We start from the raw sequence: 13,592 nt of genomic DNA, 5'->3' as shown, positions 1-13,592 counted from the left end.
AAGTTTACTATTTTTGAAAAGTTTGTTTGTAATATTCAGGCCTTAGTGCCGTTTAAGCTGTGCATAGCTTAGTCCCGGGTTCCCTTGGACTCACATTTTATTTTTCACTAATAAAAGTGGGCACCTTGTACCAGTCCAAACAACCCTTCTGGTGATTTAGGAAGTCAAATATAACCTTAGAAAGCTATCCAAGTGGTAGCTGTGGAGAACAGCCTTCTGGCTTAGTCTTGAAGGAGTGTTAAGCAGCTTGTTTTACCAGAATGCAACCTTATTGTATTGGTTAAATGAAAGGAGAATCACACAATAGTTATACAAATATGTATTTATTATTATAACACTTTACTTCACAGTATCTGCTACACGCAGAAGGACACAAAGCACACAATACTGTAGCACAGAAATAATCTTAAGTAGCACTAATACACAGTGGGCTCCAAGGGGAGACCAAACCATATACTAAAATAGTGGTATAAGAAACACGACTCGAGTCAAGACAGTGTGTAGAGGATATAGAATCGCTGAGACCCCAAGGAACCACTCAAGGTGAGTAAGTAGGGACCCCATTGAAGACGGGTGCAGTGTGAGAACATGACCACATGTTCCATACAATTCTATGAGTGAGTCACGGTGGAAGTTTTAAAGTTTAAGGACCCTTCCCAGTGGATTACGAGGAAACCCTTTGGATCACAGAAGGTTGGAGTGCCACCCCACCCGTGGATACCGTAGTACCAGAGTTACCTATTCCAGGGAAGCTGGGTGCATAGGGCTGAAATGGTGTCGAAAATCGCCGTCCATCTCAATGGAGGACTTCAAGGAAATGCCACAGTGGAAAGAAGAAAAGGGTCGAACCCCAAAGGTGGATTCCTGTTGAAGAGTACCTGAAAGCAGAGGGGACTGACTCTGGGTCACTGAAGAGTGACCAGGGGCTCAGTAGACGAATGCCCACCGATTTCAGGTGCGAAGAGGGGTTCTTGACTCTTCAGCCACCGGGACCAGGAGACGTCGAGGACGACCAGGAGCCAGATACGAGCTGTCCCGCGAAGGATGTCGAGTACCGAGGGGTCGTTGTCCGGCTAGAGCACCAACAAGCCTTGGCAGCAGCAACCCATGATGATGGTTAAGAAAAGTTACGGTTGGGACCAGCATGGTCCAGGGGACTCACTAAACACAAGGGAGTCAGGGCAAGCCTGGAGCAACCAGGGGAGCCCAAGAAAAGCAGTGTTGACCCTCAAGAGGACCAACAGGACGGAGGCACAGGAGTCATGGGGGGACCTCGAGCAGAATTACAAAGCAACACCCCACGGAACACTCAGTGTGAGGAGGCTGAAGGGTTTTGGTGAAATGGTGGCATAAGTCGGGGCTACTCGGAGCCCAGTGTACTTGATTTGGAAATGCCAACAAGCCTATGCACTTGCAAAAGTACGTGGTGCATATGGGGTACGGGTATTGCAGCCCCCAAGAGGGATTCTATCCTCAAACTTGGTGAAAGGCCAGCTCGGACCTCGAGGGACGTAGAACCCACCTCCGGTGTTGCTGGAGCCTTCGGAGTCCTCAGGAGCTCAGGATCAGCAGACCGGTCAGTTGCATTATGGTGCCTGCGGTTGCAGGGGAGTGACTCCTTCACTCCAAGGGAGATATCTTCGGTTGTCCTTGATACTCCCGATTCCAGCAAGGAGCCTGTATGGTGCACGGGCACATCCAATGCTTTCGACTGAGAGGGAGACGAAGACTGTCCCAAACGAAGTCCAGAGTGTCCAGACGGTTGAAATTCAGTGGTTTCTGGTTCAGAATCTTGTCCACATCGAATCTAGGGTCCTACATCCAGGTATGCCCTTTTGTAGTCCATCGCCCGCCCATAATTTGCCCTCCAGATCTCCTCCACATCCCGGCTTAGCCATATACCCAAATATTTGACTAGTTCTGTGCCCTATCTGAATGGATATTCAGTTTGGGATGGGACGGCGGCCTCCGTGAGTGGGAAAAGTATCAACTTTCCCCAATTAATCTGAATACCCGAGAGTCCCCCGAATCTTATTACCTCGCACGTCGAAGGTTTGAGATTGGTGCTCGGCTCCTGGATATAGAGGGTGATGTCATCCGCATACATTTACACCCCCAGCCGGTAAAAGCAATACTGCGTTCCGCGCGATAATGTTGCAGTTTAGCAGCCAGTGTTTCTATGGCGATTGCAATAAGAAGGGGGGGAAAGGGGCCATCCCTGTCTAGCGCCATGGGTGACCCCAAACAGTTCAGACACATGCCTGTTGAGCCATATGCGGGCAGTGGGTTGGGCATATAGAAGTTGGATCTTCTGTATATAGCCGGCACAAAACCCCAGCCGCGCCATCAGTGTGAAAAGAAACGGCCACTCTAGCGTATCAAATGCTTTTACGGCATTGAGAATGGCTGCCACTGCCGGAAAGGAGGGGTGGATATGGTGGATGACAACAAAAATGGAATGTAAGTTATGCGACCTTGCGTGCCCGGGCACAAACCCAGACTGATCCGGCCATATGATTAGGGGCATATGTGGCAACAAGCAGTTTGCCAGGACCTTTGCGTAGATTTTGGTGTCAATATTTATCAGAGACAGGGAGTAGGAGTCGCACAGAATAGGGGACTAGTCTGGCTTGAGTATCATGACAATCATAGCTGCGCACAGGGATGGGGGTAGCTGCCCCCTCGACAGCGATTTGTGGTACATCTCGATGAGATGTGGGATTTATATATCAGTGTATTCTTTGTAAAAGGCGGGTGTAAGTCCGCCTGAACCCAAAGCCTTCCTGGCCGGTAGGCCAGCTATGACCTGTGCTATCTCCTCCAGTGTTATCGTAGCGTCCAGGAATTCCCTTTGCCCCAACTCCAGCCAGAGCAGCTGTACAGTGTCGAAGTATTCTAGTATGGCACGCTCGTCCGAGGGTGGACCTGCAGTTTATAGCTTGGCATATAAGGAGGACATAACCTCCGGTAGTGCAGTCGGGGAGGTGATCAGTTGTTCTTTAGTGTCCCTCATTTCCACCCTATAGGTAGATGCGTGTGGCCTCTGTAGTAAGGCCGCCTGAGTCTTGCTAGCTCGGTCTCCCTCCCCGTATCGTTGCACCTGTGCCTCGTTCCCTAAATAGTTCACCTCCCTTTCAGCTTCCACACAGTATTATGATTTCTTATGTGTAATGCCTGCCAGTGTAGTCTGGCTGGGGTCAGCGACTTGAGTCAAATCAAGTCTTCCAATCGCTGCCTCCAGTCTGCTTAAGGTTCCCCTGATAGCCTTCAGCACCCCGGCCTGTTTCGTGGTACAAGTCCTGTGCATCACCCCCTTAAAAGCCTCCCATAGTGTGGATGACGACCCAACCGTTCCTGCATTATTCTCGGAGTTGTATATGATGAATAAATGATGTTGCATTGCGTTGTTTACACCGCAATACCTTTACAACGCAGGCATTACAACGCAAATCGTTACGACGACTTGCGTTGGAAGGCGCTGGATTTAGGAATAGTATAATTTACTATTCCAACTCCAGGTTACGTACAGTAAGGAAGGTGTTGGAATAGTAAATCATACTATTCCTTAGGTTGGAGCGCCATCTACTGCAAGTCATTGTAATGACTTTTGTTGTAATACCTCCCGTGTAAAGGTATTGCAGTGTAAACCCCACGATGTAACCGATGTTTCCAGTCTATGATAGCAGTGTAGATCTCCTCCCATAACACCGAAACTCGCAAAATATGCAGAGTCAGCCTCCAGAAAAACACCTGTGGGATGGTTTGTGACATGGTCAGCACCAGTCGCACCGGGGCATGATCCTAGACCGTGCGTTGGAGGTGGTTCACTGCCGCAGTCCAAGTGACCACATCCCTGTTCACTAGCCAGAAATCAATGCGAGACCATGAGCCATAGTACGTGGAGTGGCTGGTACCACTCTGACTATCCCTATGTGTATGATATCATACATCGGTCAATCAGTGGTAGAAGTGGGCGGGAGCGGAAGGGCACGGCATGCCCCTAATTCTAAAAATTATTTCAGTCCGTTCCCCTACTTCTTGCTTTCTAAAAAGCATCCTGGGACGGCAAGAATAGTCCTACTTAAAAAACGATAACTTTTTTCATTCATATTCAAGGTGCTGCTCACACTTCTCTGCTGCACTCCAGAGGCTGCAGCAGGCCCTCCCTGTGCTCTCACAGACTGAGCGCAGGCCCATTGTCATTCCGATTGAGGCAGATTATCCCCTTTCCAATGACAATGCGCCCGCCCTCTGCCTTTAGCATATCAAGTCCCAGTGAGATCGGAGTTGGTGATTACCAGGGTACAGAAACCGGCCCTGGCAAACTGCTCAGTCGGCCTCCCCTGGGGTGAGGGGGAGTGCAGCCCAGCAGCTTGAGCAAACGTGCTTTCGAATTTTGGGCAAGAAATCTGCCTTCTATCAAGTGAACTCACAAACAAAAAGCTACATTGCACTAATGTAATGCTTTGTATCTTCCTGTACTTTACTACAGACTTCTTGCTACCACCCATTGCCCCTTGTGTTCAGCGGTCCTTATTGTCGGGAGTTGAGAGACATTTCTTGATTTTCTCATCATCCGTCATTTGCAAATCAATAGGATTACCTCTCTTTTGAAATAAGTCCCTATCACTGTCAACCCCATCCCTGTGTTATATTTGTTTATTTATTTACTATGCATTTATTTATATAGTGCAAACTTACCAAAATAGGTATAAGACCACTTTACATTAAAAAAGTTTTATACATACATTTTTCATTTCATTTCGGCGAAATTCACAAAGTACCAGTATCAGGTCACAGATAATATTTCCAGTTGCATTTTGGTTTTGGCCGATTTTGGGGCCGATATTGCCGACCCCCAGTAACAAAATCAGCCTTCCAGGGGCCCAAAACCCAGCCCCCACCCTAGTAGCCTACCAGGGAAACGCCTGTTGCCCGCTATGGCCATTCCGGGCCTGGTGATTACAGAGGAGCTTTCCCCAGACAGAGTACTGTGGGGAACTTGACATCTTGTGTAATTTGTCAATGTTGTACACGGATTGAACTGGACAGGAGCAGTGGGAGCAGTGACTGGACAGAAAAGGCGACAGGAAAGGAGAGGTACTAGGGCAGGAGAGGTGACCGGGCAGGAGAAGTGACGGGCAGGAGAAGTGACGGGCAGGAGAAGTAACGGATAGGAGAAGCAACGGGGCAGGAGAGTTGACGTGTCGAGAGCAGTGACGGGACAGGAGAGGTGACCGGAAAGGAGAGGTGACGGGGCAGGAGAAGTGACGGGGCAAGAGAAGTGACGGGGCAGGAGAAGTGATGGAGCAGGAGAAGTGAAGGGGCAGGAGCGGTGATTAGGCACGGGCAGAAGCGGTAACCGGCAGGAGCAGTGTACGGATAGGGGTAGTGAACGGATAAGAGCAGTGAACGGGGCAGGAGAAGTGATGGGACAGGAGAAGTGATGGGGCTGGAGCGGTGATCTGGCAGGACTGCTGACCGGACAGGAGCAGTGAACGGGCAGGTGCAGTAAACGGGCAGGAGCGGTGACGGGGCAGGAAAAGTTACGGCGTAGGAAATGTGATGAGTCAGGAAAACTGACAGGCCAGGAGCAGTGACGGGGCAGGAGAGGCAACAGGAAAGGAGAGGTGGCTGGGCAGGAGAGGTGGCTGGGCAGGAGAGGTGGCTGGGCAGGAGAGGTGGCTGGGCAGGAGAGGTGGCTGGGCAGGAGAGGTGACTGGGCAGGAGAGGTGACTGGGCAAGAGAGGTGACTGGGCAGGAGAGGTGACTGGGCAGGAGAGGTGACTGGGCAGGAGAGGTGACTGGGCAGGAGAGGTGACGGGGCAGGAGAGGTGACGGGGCAGGAGAGGTGACGGGGCAGGAGAGGTGACGGGTCATGAGCTAGAGCGGTAACCGGGAGCGGTGAAAGGACAGGAGCGGTAAACGGACAGGAGCGGTGAACAGGACCAGAGCAGTGAACGGGGCAGGAGCAGTGAACGGGGCAGGGGCAGTGAACGGGGCAGGGGCAGTGAACGGGGCAGGGGCAGTGAACGGGGCAGGAGCAGTGAACGGGGCAGGAGCAGTGAACGGGGCAGGAGCAGTGATCGGGGCAGGAGCAGTGAACGGGGCAGGAGCAGTGAACGGGGCAGGAGCAGTGAACGGGGCAGGAGCAGTGAACGGGGCAGGAGCAGTGAACGGGGCAGGAGCAGTGGACGGGGCAGGAGCAGTGACATAAAAGGAGAGCCAACAGGGCAGGAGAGGTGACCGGGCACAAGAAGTCACGGGCAGGTGACATGACAGGCAGGAGATGTGATGGGCAAGAGAGGTGACTGGGCAGGAGAAGTGACGAAGCAGTAGAAGTAATGGGCCAGGAGTGGTGATTAGGCATGAGCAGAAACAGTGAACGGGGCAGAAACAGTGAACGGGGCAGGAGCAGTGAACGGGGCAGGAGCAGTGAACGGGGCAGGAGCAGTGAACGGGGCAGGAGCAGTGAACGGGGCAGGAGCAGTGAACGGGGCAGGAGCAGTGAACGGGGCAAGGGAAGTGACGGTGCAGGAGAAGTGACGGGACAGGAGAAGTGACGGGACAGGAGAAGTGACGGGACAGGAGAAGTGACAGGACAGGAGAAGCGACGGGACAGGAGAAGCGACGGGACAGGAGAAGCGACGGGGCAGGAGAGGCCACGGGGCAGGAGAGGCCACGGGGCAGGAGAGGCCACGGGGCAGGAGAGGCCACGGGGCAGGAGAGGCGACGGGCAGGAGAGGCAACGGGGCAGGAGAAGTGACCGGGCTGGTGACGGGCAGGTGACGGACAGGTGACATGACGGGCAGGGGACATGACAGGGCAGGAGAGGAGAAGTGACCGGGCCGGAGAAGTGACCGGGCCGGAGAAGTGAACGGGGCAGGAGCAGTGAACGGGGCAGGAGCAGTGAACGGGGCAGGAGCAGTGAACGGGGCAGGAGCAGTGAACGGGGCAGGAGAATTAACGGTGCAGGAGAAGTGACGGTGCAGGAGAAGTGACGGGACAGGAGAAGTGACGGGACAGGAGAAGTGACGGGACAGGAGAAGCTACAGGACAGGAGAAGTGACGGGACAGGAGAAGCGACGGGACAGGAGAAGCGACGGGACAGGAGAAGCGACGGGGCAGGAGAGGCCACGGGCAGGAGAGGCCACGGGGCAGGAGAGGCCACGGGGCAGGAGAGGCCACGGGGCAGGAGAGGCGACGGGCAGGAGAGGCAACGGGGCAGGAGAAGTGACCGGGCAGGTGACGGACAGGTGACATGACGGGCAGGGGACATGACAGGGCAGGAGAGGAGAAGTGACCGGGCCGGAGAAGTGACCGGGCAGGAGAAGTGACTTGACGGGGCAGGAGAGTTGACTGGGCAGGAGAGGTGACGGGGCAGGAGAGGTGGTGAGCAAAAAACGATTGATTTAAGCCCAGATCTCTGAACTGGGGTGATTGTATGACATTGTTCTGCATGCTGTCCATCAATTGTTCTTTTTGCATTTGTCACGAGTGGGACAAGTATGCTCAGACATGAGTCCTGTGCTCTCCATGCCACTGGAATCAAGCTATCCTGGCTGATGAGGGCTGAAAGCCCGAAACCGGTCCTAGGATGCTTGTTTCCAGTCTAGGGAGGACCTGGCCTGGCAGTTCGGGCTGGACTGTTCCCATTGGGTGCAGGATCAAGACTGATTTGCATATTGCTGGGTCCAACCTGGAATGGCATGGTGAGCAAAGAAACAATGGATTTAGGCCCAGATCTCTGTACTGGGGTGAATGTATGATATTGTTCTGCATTCTGTCCACCAGTTGTTCTTTTTGCTATATTATGATTGAGCAGCTAGCTGGCTGACATGAATATGAAGGAGCCTTTGCGGGTTTCCTTGAGTCTAGATTCTCCTGAAGAGTCCCTTTCTCTTCCGAGCCCTGCTTAACACATGTGTACAGGAGGAGCCCTGTATTCATGACCTCAATGTTTGAGACAAAAAAAAATCATTGATTTATGAACAATGCGAGTAAAAGCATTAAGGTAACACGTTGTTCCTGCTTATATTTTACACACTTTACAATCTGTATTCCCTATGAGTGTTTGCTTTTTCCTGAATTAAACCTGAAATACACATGTTTATCCATTGTTTTAATTAAATAACGTTATAAGCTGTAACTGGTCAGTGAAATGCTAAACGTAGTAAAAATTGGTATGTTTTGCTATTTCTAGCCACACCCCTGACTCCGCCCACTGATTCAATCTTCGGTTATTCCCGCCCCCTGATTCTCCACCCATAGTTCCCCTACTTTTTATTCCCACTTCGACCACTGCGGTCAATGCTTTAGCAACAAGCAGTGCCCTCAAGATGTCTGCGGCCTGTGGATGGTGCTTTCTGGCACCCGTGTGGTCTAGGTGACAAGTTTAATGCTGCATTGAAATCTCCACCCCACACTACTGCCCTCGGGCCATAGTTTGCGGCCTGTCTCTAGACCTTCAGGTAAAACCCAGTGTCGTCCAGGTTAGGCCTGTACACGGCCACCAGGGTCCTGGACTGTTGGAATAGAGTTCCAGCTAGGATGACACATGGCCCCTCCTCATTCATGAGAGAGTGTGTCGTGCGCCAGGGCAGTCCCCTTCGAAGGAGGATAGCAGCAGCACCCCTGCCGTAGTTGGAGTAGACGGATGAATAAGTATCTCCACGACATCGGGCGCGGAGCCGAGAGTCAGTGCTGCCAGCTGCGTCTCCTGCAGGAAGCACACATCCACTCCCTACCGAGCGAGCCGGGACTTCCGGTGCTCATTGAGACCTGGACATTCCAGGTACAGCACATTACTTCAGCCGTCTAATCCGGCACTCAACATTAGCGTGCTGCAGAGTGGTGAGGTACATTATGTTGCACGGTTGGGAGAACGTGTGGCGGTGCTTGTGTGCCACGTGTGCTGTAAATACCATGTCGAGCCCATTAGCAATAATAATAATAATAGGGAAGCTTATAAAGCGCCTGGTTACGCACACCGGCGTGTCCCCGCGCTGTGATGAGTAAGAGCTGCAGACCCTCAACTATGCTCTCAGCGCCTCGATTATTGAAGGAACAAATGCTGTCAAGGCAGTCAGCTTGTCCCCATCCCAGTAAACTAACGACCCCTCCCATCCCCCAAACATTGCTCTAAAGAGAACTAATGCCAAACCCCCAGGAACACCAATCCTCCACTTAGGTTGTGACTGCCTTCCCACCTGCCTCCCTTTACCCCAACCTTATAATTCCATCTGAAAGAATTTAGGAAATGATCCCAGGGGGCACGGCCTCTTCCAGCGGTCTCCCCTGTTGCAAGGACCAGGGTGGCCAGGCCATGTCCGCTCACCAGGACTGTTGATGTTCCATACTAGTGACATTCAGTGTCCCGCTTCCGCGGGGCGCACTGCACACAGTTTATTGCAGGGTTAGCTGCAGGTCATCACATCTCGGAGCCAGCCTGCAAGTATTCATAGCTGCTGGTCCATTAATCATTGTCACAGGTGTTACAGGCATCCTGTAACACCTACCATAAACATATCCGAATCGGGTGAGTGTTGTAATTGCAGGATCAGTCAATTGTTTTCTGCATAGCTGTAGACAGAAAAGCCTTAAGACTGGACCAGGTGGTGTGGGCACTGAGGTACATAATGAAAATGGAGAAAAACAATAGTGGAGTCTTAAATACTCGTGTGGAAAGGGTGAGGAGAGGCCGAGCGCTCCGAAGGAAGAGAGGTGACTTGGACTTGGCGATCTATTGCCGAGCTCGATTTTGAATTGCTTCTAATGTAAGGAGGCAATACCTTATGTGATAATGCACCCAAGTATCTATTCTATGATAACGACCAGGATCTGCATTCATGAAAAAGTGGGTGCATGCAGGTTTGGACATGGGGGTGCACTAGTCCCACACAATGCAGGCCTCCAGATTGGGATTGTATCGTGCAGACTTTGCTGATTTGTCCTCTGAGTTCCATCTCACACACTCAATGCTGGTAGTGCCAGCACAATATATCAGAGCAAAATAGGTTCTGCCCATTTCCTTCCAACTCTTTTTGGCTTGGCTACTTGCTACCCTCTAAGTCTGTGTTTCTTTCTTCCCTCTTTGTCTGTGCTTCCTCCCACCCTCTTGGTCTGTGCTTCTTTCCACCTTCATTGTCTGTGCTTTTTCCGCCCTCTTTGTCTCTGGTTATTTCCACCTTCATTGTCTGTGCTTCTTCCCACCCTCTTTGTCTCTGCTTCTTTCCACCTTCATTGTCTGTGCTTTTTCCGCCCTCTTTCTCTCTGGTTATTTCCACCTTCATTGCCTGTGCTTATTTCCACCCTCTTTGTCTCTGGTTATTGCTACCCTCTTTTTCTGTGCTTCTCTTCTCCCTCTTAGTCTGTGCTTCTTTCCATGATTTTTGTCTCTGCCTCAATACATCATGAAATGGGGAGGGACAGGAGAGTGTTAGGCACGTGTGACACCTTGCTTAGATTTGCTAAGTGTTTATGTCTACCCTGCAAGCACCACCATATTCTTTAGACCCAACCAGTGCAATGTTTGCACTTAACTTTCTAGCGACTAATAGCTTGGGGAAACACCTATGTAGAGGTAGTGAACCAGTCATACCTGTATTGTGTGAGCCAGTTATGCCTGCATTATGTGAGCCAGTTATGCCTTAGTCAGTTCAAGTACACAGTTCCAAGACGAAGATCAGATCAAACTTTGAGGAGGCTCAGTGGAAACAAACCAGGTGTGTGAAGGATGACGCAAGCGCAGTCAGTGCTTGGCTGATGCATAGTGATGATAGTGTCTAGTAACACTTGTGGTGTCCAGATTACTTGTTACATGGTAGCTCTTGAGCCCAGCTTCCTTCCATTCTATTATACCATGAACTCTTTGACCCAAAAAGTCTAACTCAACTGGCTCCTCCATTATCTGTTTGTATATATAAACATGCATGTATCATATATTCTTAATCCATGCTTCATCATTGCTTTGCATAAATAGGTGGGATAAAGAATAGTGCAACTAATTCTAGGCAATTTAACTCTACGTCTACTTCCTTCGCATGATTCAGTCCCAGCACATGCTCTTTCTTGTGGATCAGAAATGTCACATATTGGCATGGGCGTTGATTCACCAAAGTCGCTTCTCACCTTTTGGATCATAAGTATGACTCCTTTTCCGGCACTGCCTCCTCAACGGTCTCCTGTTTGCTTTCCGAAGAATGGGCAAGAAACAAGAACCAGGCTGTTCGAACCTGTGTGCTTTTTATTTCCTTTCAGTGCCCTCTAGATTTCTTGAATGAGGTTGGAATGGTCCTAATCAAGCCTGTAGATTCCATCTAATGCTTGAAAACAATCTTCACCTCTCTTTAATGACCCTGGAAAATATGCACATTGAATGGATGGTGCCCAGTGTGATGTGTCTGAATTTCGGTTATGTTTTGACCCATTCAAATGGGAGTTGGACATATTACTTTGGTTAAGGTGGATGCCCAGTTTTATTTGTAGCTTATCAAACATGGCTCTGTTGCTTTCTTGTGGAATGAAAGCCCTTTGCATTTGCACACTTGTTTTCGTTTATCTATGTGCTGTAGCCATTTGACGTCTTAGAAGAATCTTGATGATGGCCAGGGTGCTGAAGGATCCACAAAAGAACTGTAAATGGAGACTAACATGAAGGGTCCAGTCAGTACATCCCACTGTTGGTTGATCTTGCAGGCTTTAAGCATCCATAGGCTACTGTAGTACGAGGTTTGACCACCACACGGAACAGGCAGTATTACCTTCGCACTGCTCATGATAAATTCTAATTCTTGAAAAACCTAAAACTAAGAAAACCAAGACTACAAAGCAGGTAAAACTAGCCCCTGGACTACGACCCCTATTCCGAATTGCATAAAACTAAATTCTAACCTCCTTGATTTCAAAAAAGATTATAAGCTCATCTCTTCAGACTTCTGACTCTGTGCTTTCTGTCCCTGGTTTCTCCTATCTCTGCTCAGAGTTCACTGTTACATGTAAAGCTTTAGGTCTGTTCTATAATAGATACTTGAAATAAGTAATTAAACGATGCTGTTGTACCAGACACCTGCATCCAGGGCACTGCATTGTTTTTTACTCTTGTGAGTGCCTGAACTGAGCTCTTGCTTTATTCACTCATGTGCTGCTGTCATATCTGCAGAGACAACTGAAAGAGTTTGCGACTGGTTGTGACCTGGAGGAAGGATGGATAGTCCGGTGCCGACGTTCAGAAGGTGGAGACTGTCTGGTGCCTGTGAACCTCCCTGATCAGATCCAGCGACAGCAGCTTCTCTTTGGAATTGATTACAAGCCAGTCGGCAAGTAGGTAATTCCTCTACTTCAGAAGAAGGTACAAAGACCACTCTCCTATCATGTCTGTCACATGAAAATCACAGGTCACATAAGTATATAGGCTCCACCTCTAAACAAAAGAGTACATGTGGGTTCAGTTTCATGGGCCATGTATTTTTGCCCACCATGGGCCAGTCATCAGTGGCACTGCATGACTTTCCAATCTTTGCCGTTGCCCAGAAAGCGTTTCTTTTTTTCTCAGTAGTGTGCAACTACTTCTACATGTTCTCCAACCTACATCTATAGATGTAACCGCAACACATTGGGTCCAGGGGCCCACAACACAGATTTCTGCAACCTCAATAGGTAAACAGCTGACCGCGCAAGTGGACTGTGCAGAAGGAGTAATAGATCTTTTGACTGAGAGTGACTGTCTTAGTGCACTCTACCTTGCTCTTTTCTTTACCCATAGAGCTAACACTCTTCAAATTAGCTGCAACATAAATATGTGGACCGATGAGTGCCAATGTTAAATGTATTTCACATTGAAACATGTTTTACAGTTTATAAAAAGTCTGATCATAAAATACACAATACATTCCACAACCATGTGCACCATATAGCTCTCCCAGGGCCCTGAATTGAAGCTTCCAGACATTAATAAACTGTTAATATATATATTTTTGCTGACGAGCACCTACATTTTAACTTCAGCTGTTTAAAAAACTGGCTCCTACCTGAGGCGTGTTCCCCTCCTATGTGTAGATGTCCACATGTACCATAAGATAAATGTTATTCCGGCTCACTCATCCTGGTAAATTTGTTATGCACCCTCAGTCACTCTCATGGTACACACTAGAAGTGTGCACAGCATGTGAGTCTACATCAAAAGAACCTCAAAACAATGATTACAGGTGAATCCGTTTGTGCTTATCCAAGTTGACAAAAAGACGTCTCACAGATAACTTGTTCTACAGGATACAAGTGCTCAGTGAGGTTGGGTAATGGATCTGAAGAGTCCTGGAGATAGTTTTCCAGACTGATTCTATGGCAGGACCGGAGGCTTCTGATTATGCTTTCTAATTTCTTTACTGCACAAACAGCAGCCAATGAAAGTAAAACTACAATGATAAAAAACATTTCCCCTGAGGCTTTGAACCACGCCTCCAATAATCATAACCAATCAAAGTAGTAACAAGCACATAAAGTACAGAGACACTAAATTGGCCTCCTCTTTCTTTGCTGCTCCGCAGCCCAGATAAGTGCTCTTTATCTTATATGCTCATACTTCTGCATTGCAG

The 13,592-nt window shown here is 49.5% G+C and overlaps 1 protein-coding gene across 1 annotated transcript in view; it reads left to right on the top strand.

Moving 5' to 3' along the window:
• Positions 1-13,592, top strand: part of LOC147746889 (E3 ubiquitin-protein ligase HECTD3-like) — a 523,212-nt gene that overhangs the window by 50,588 nt on the left and 459,032 nt on the right. The window contains exon 2 of the mRNA XM_086952298.1: positions 12,161-12,321. Within this exon, the coding sequence (XP_086808424.1) occupies positions 12,161-12,321 (161 nt within the window). The remainder of the gene's footprint in view (positions 1-12,160; positions 12,322-13,592) is intronic.

This window comes from Lissotriton vulgaris, chromosome 1_1, assembly GCF_964263255.1.
Source record: "Lissotriton vulgaris chromosome 1_1, aLisVul1.2, whole genome shotgun sequence".
Taxonomy (NCBI): Eukaryota; Metazoa; Chordata; class Amphibia; order Caudata; family Salamandridae; genus Lissotriton; species Lissotriton vulgaris.
This window is presented reverse-complemented; position numbering and strand designations above follow the sequence as displayed.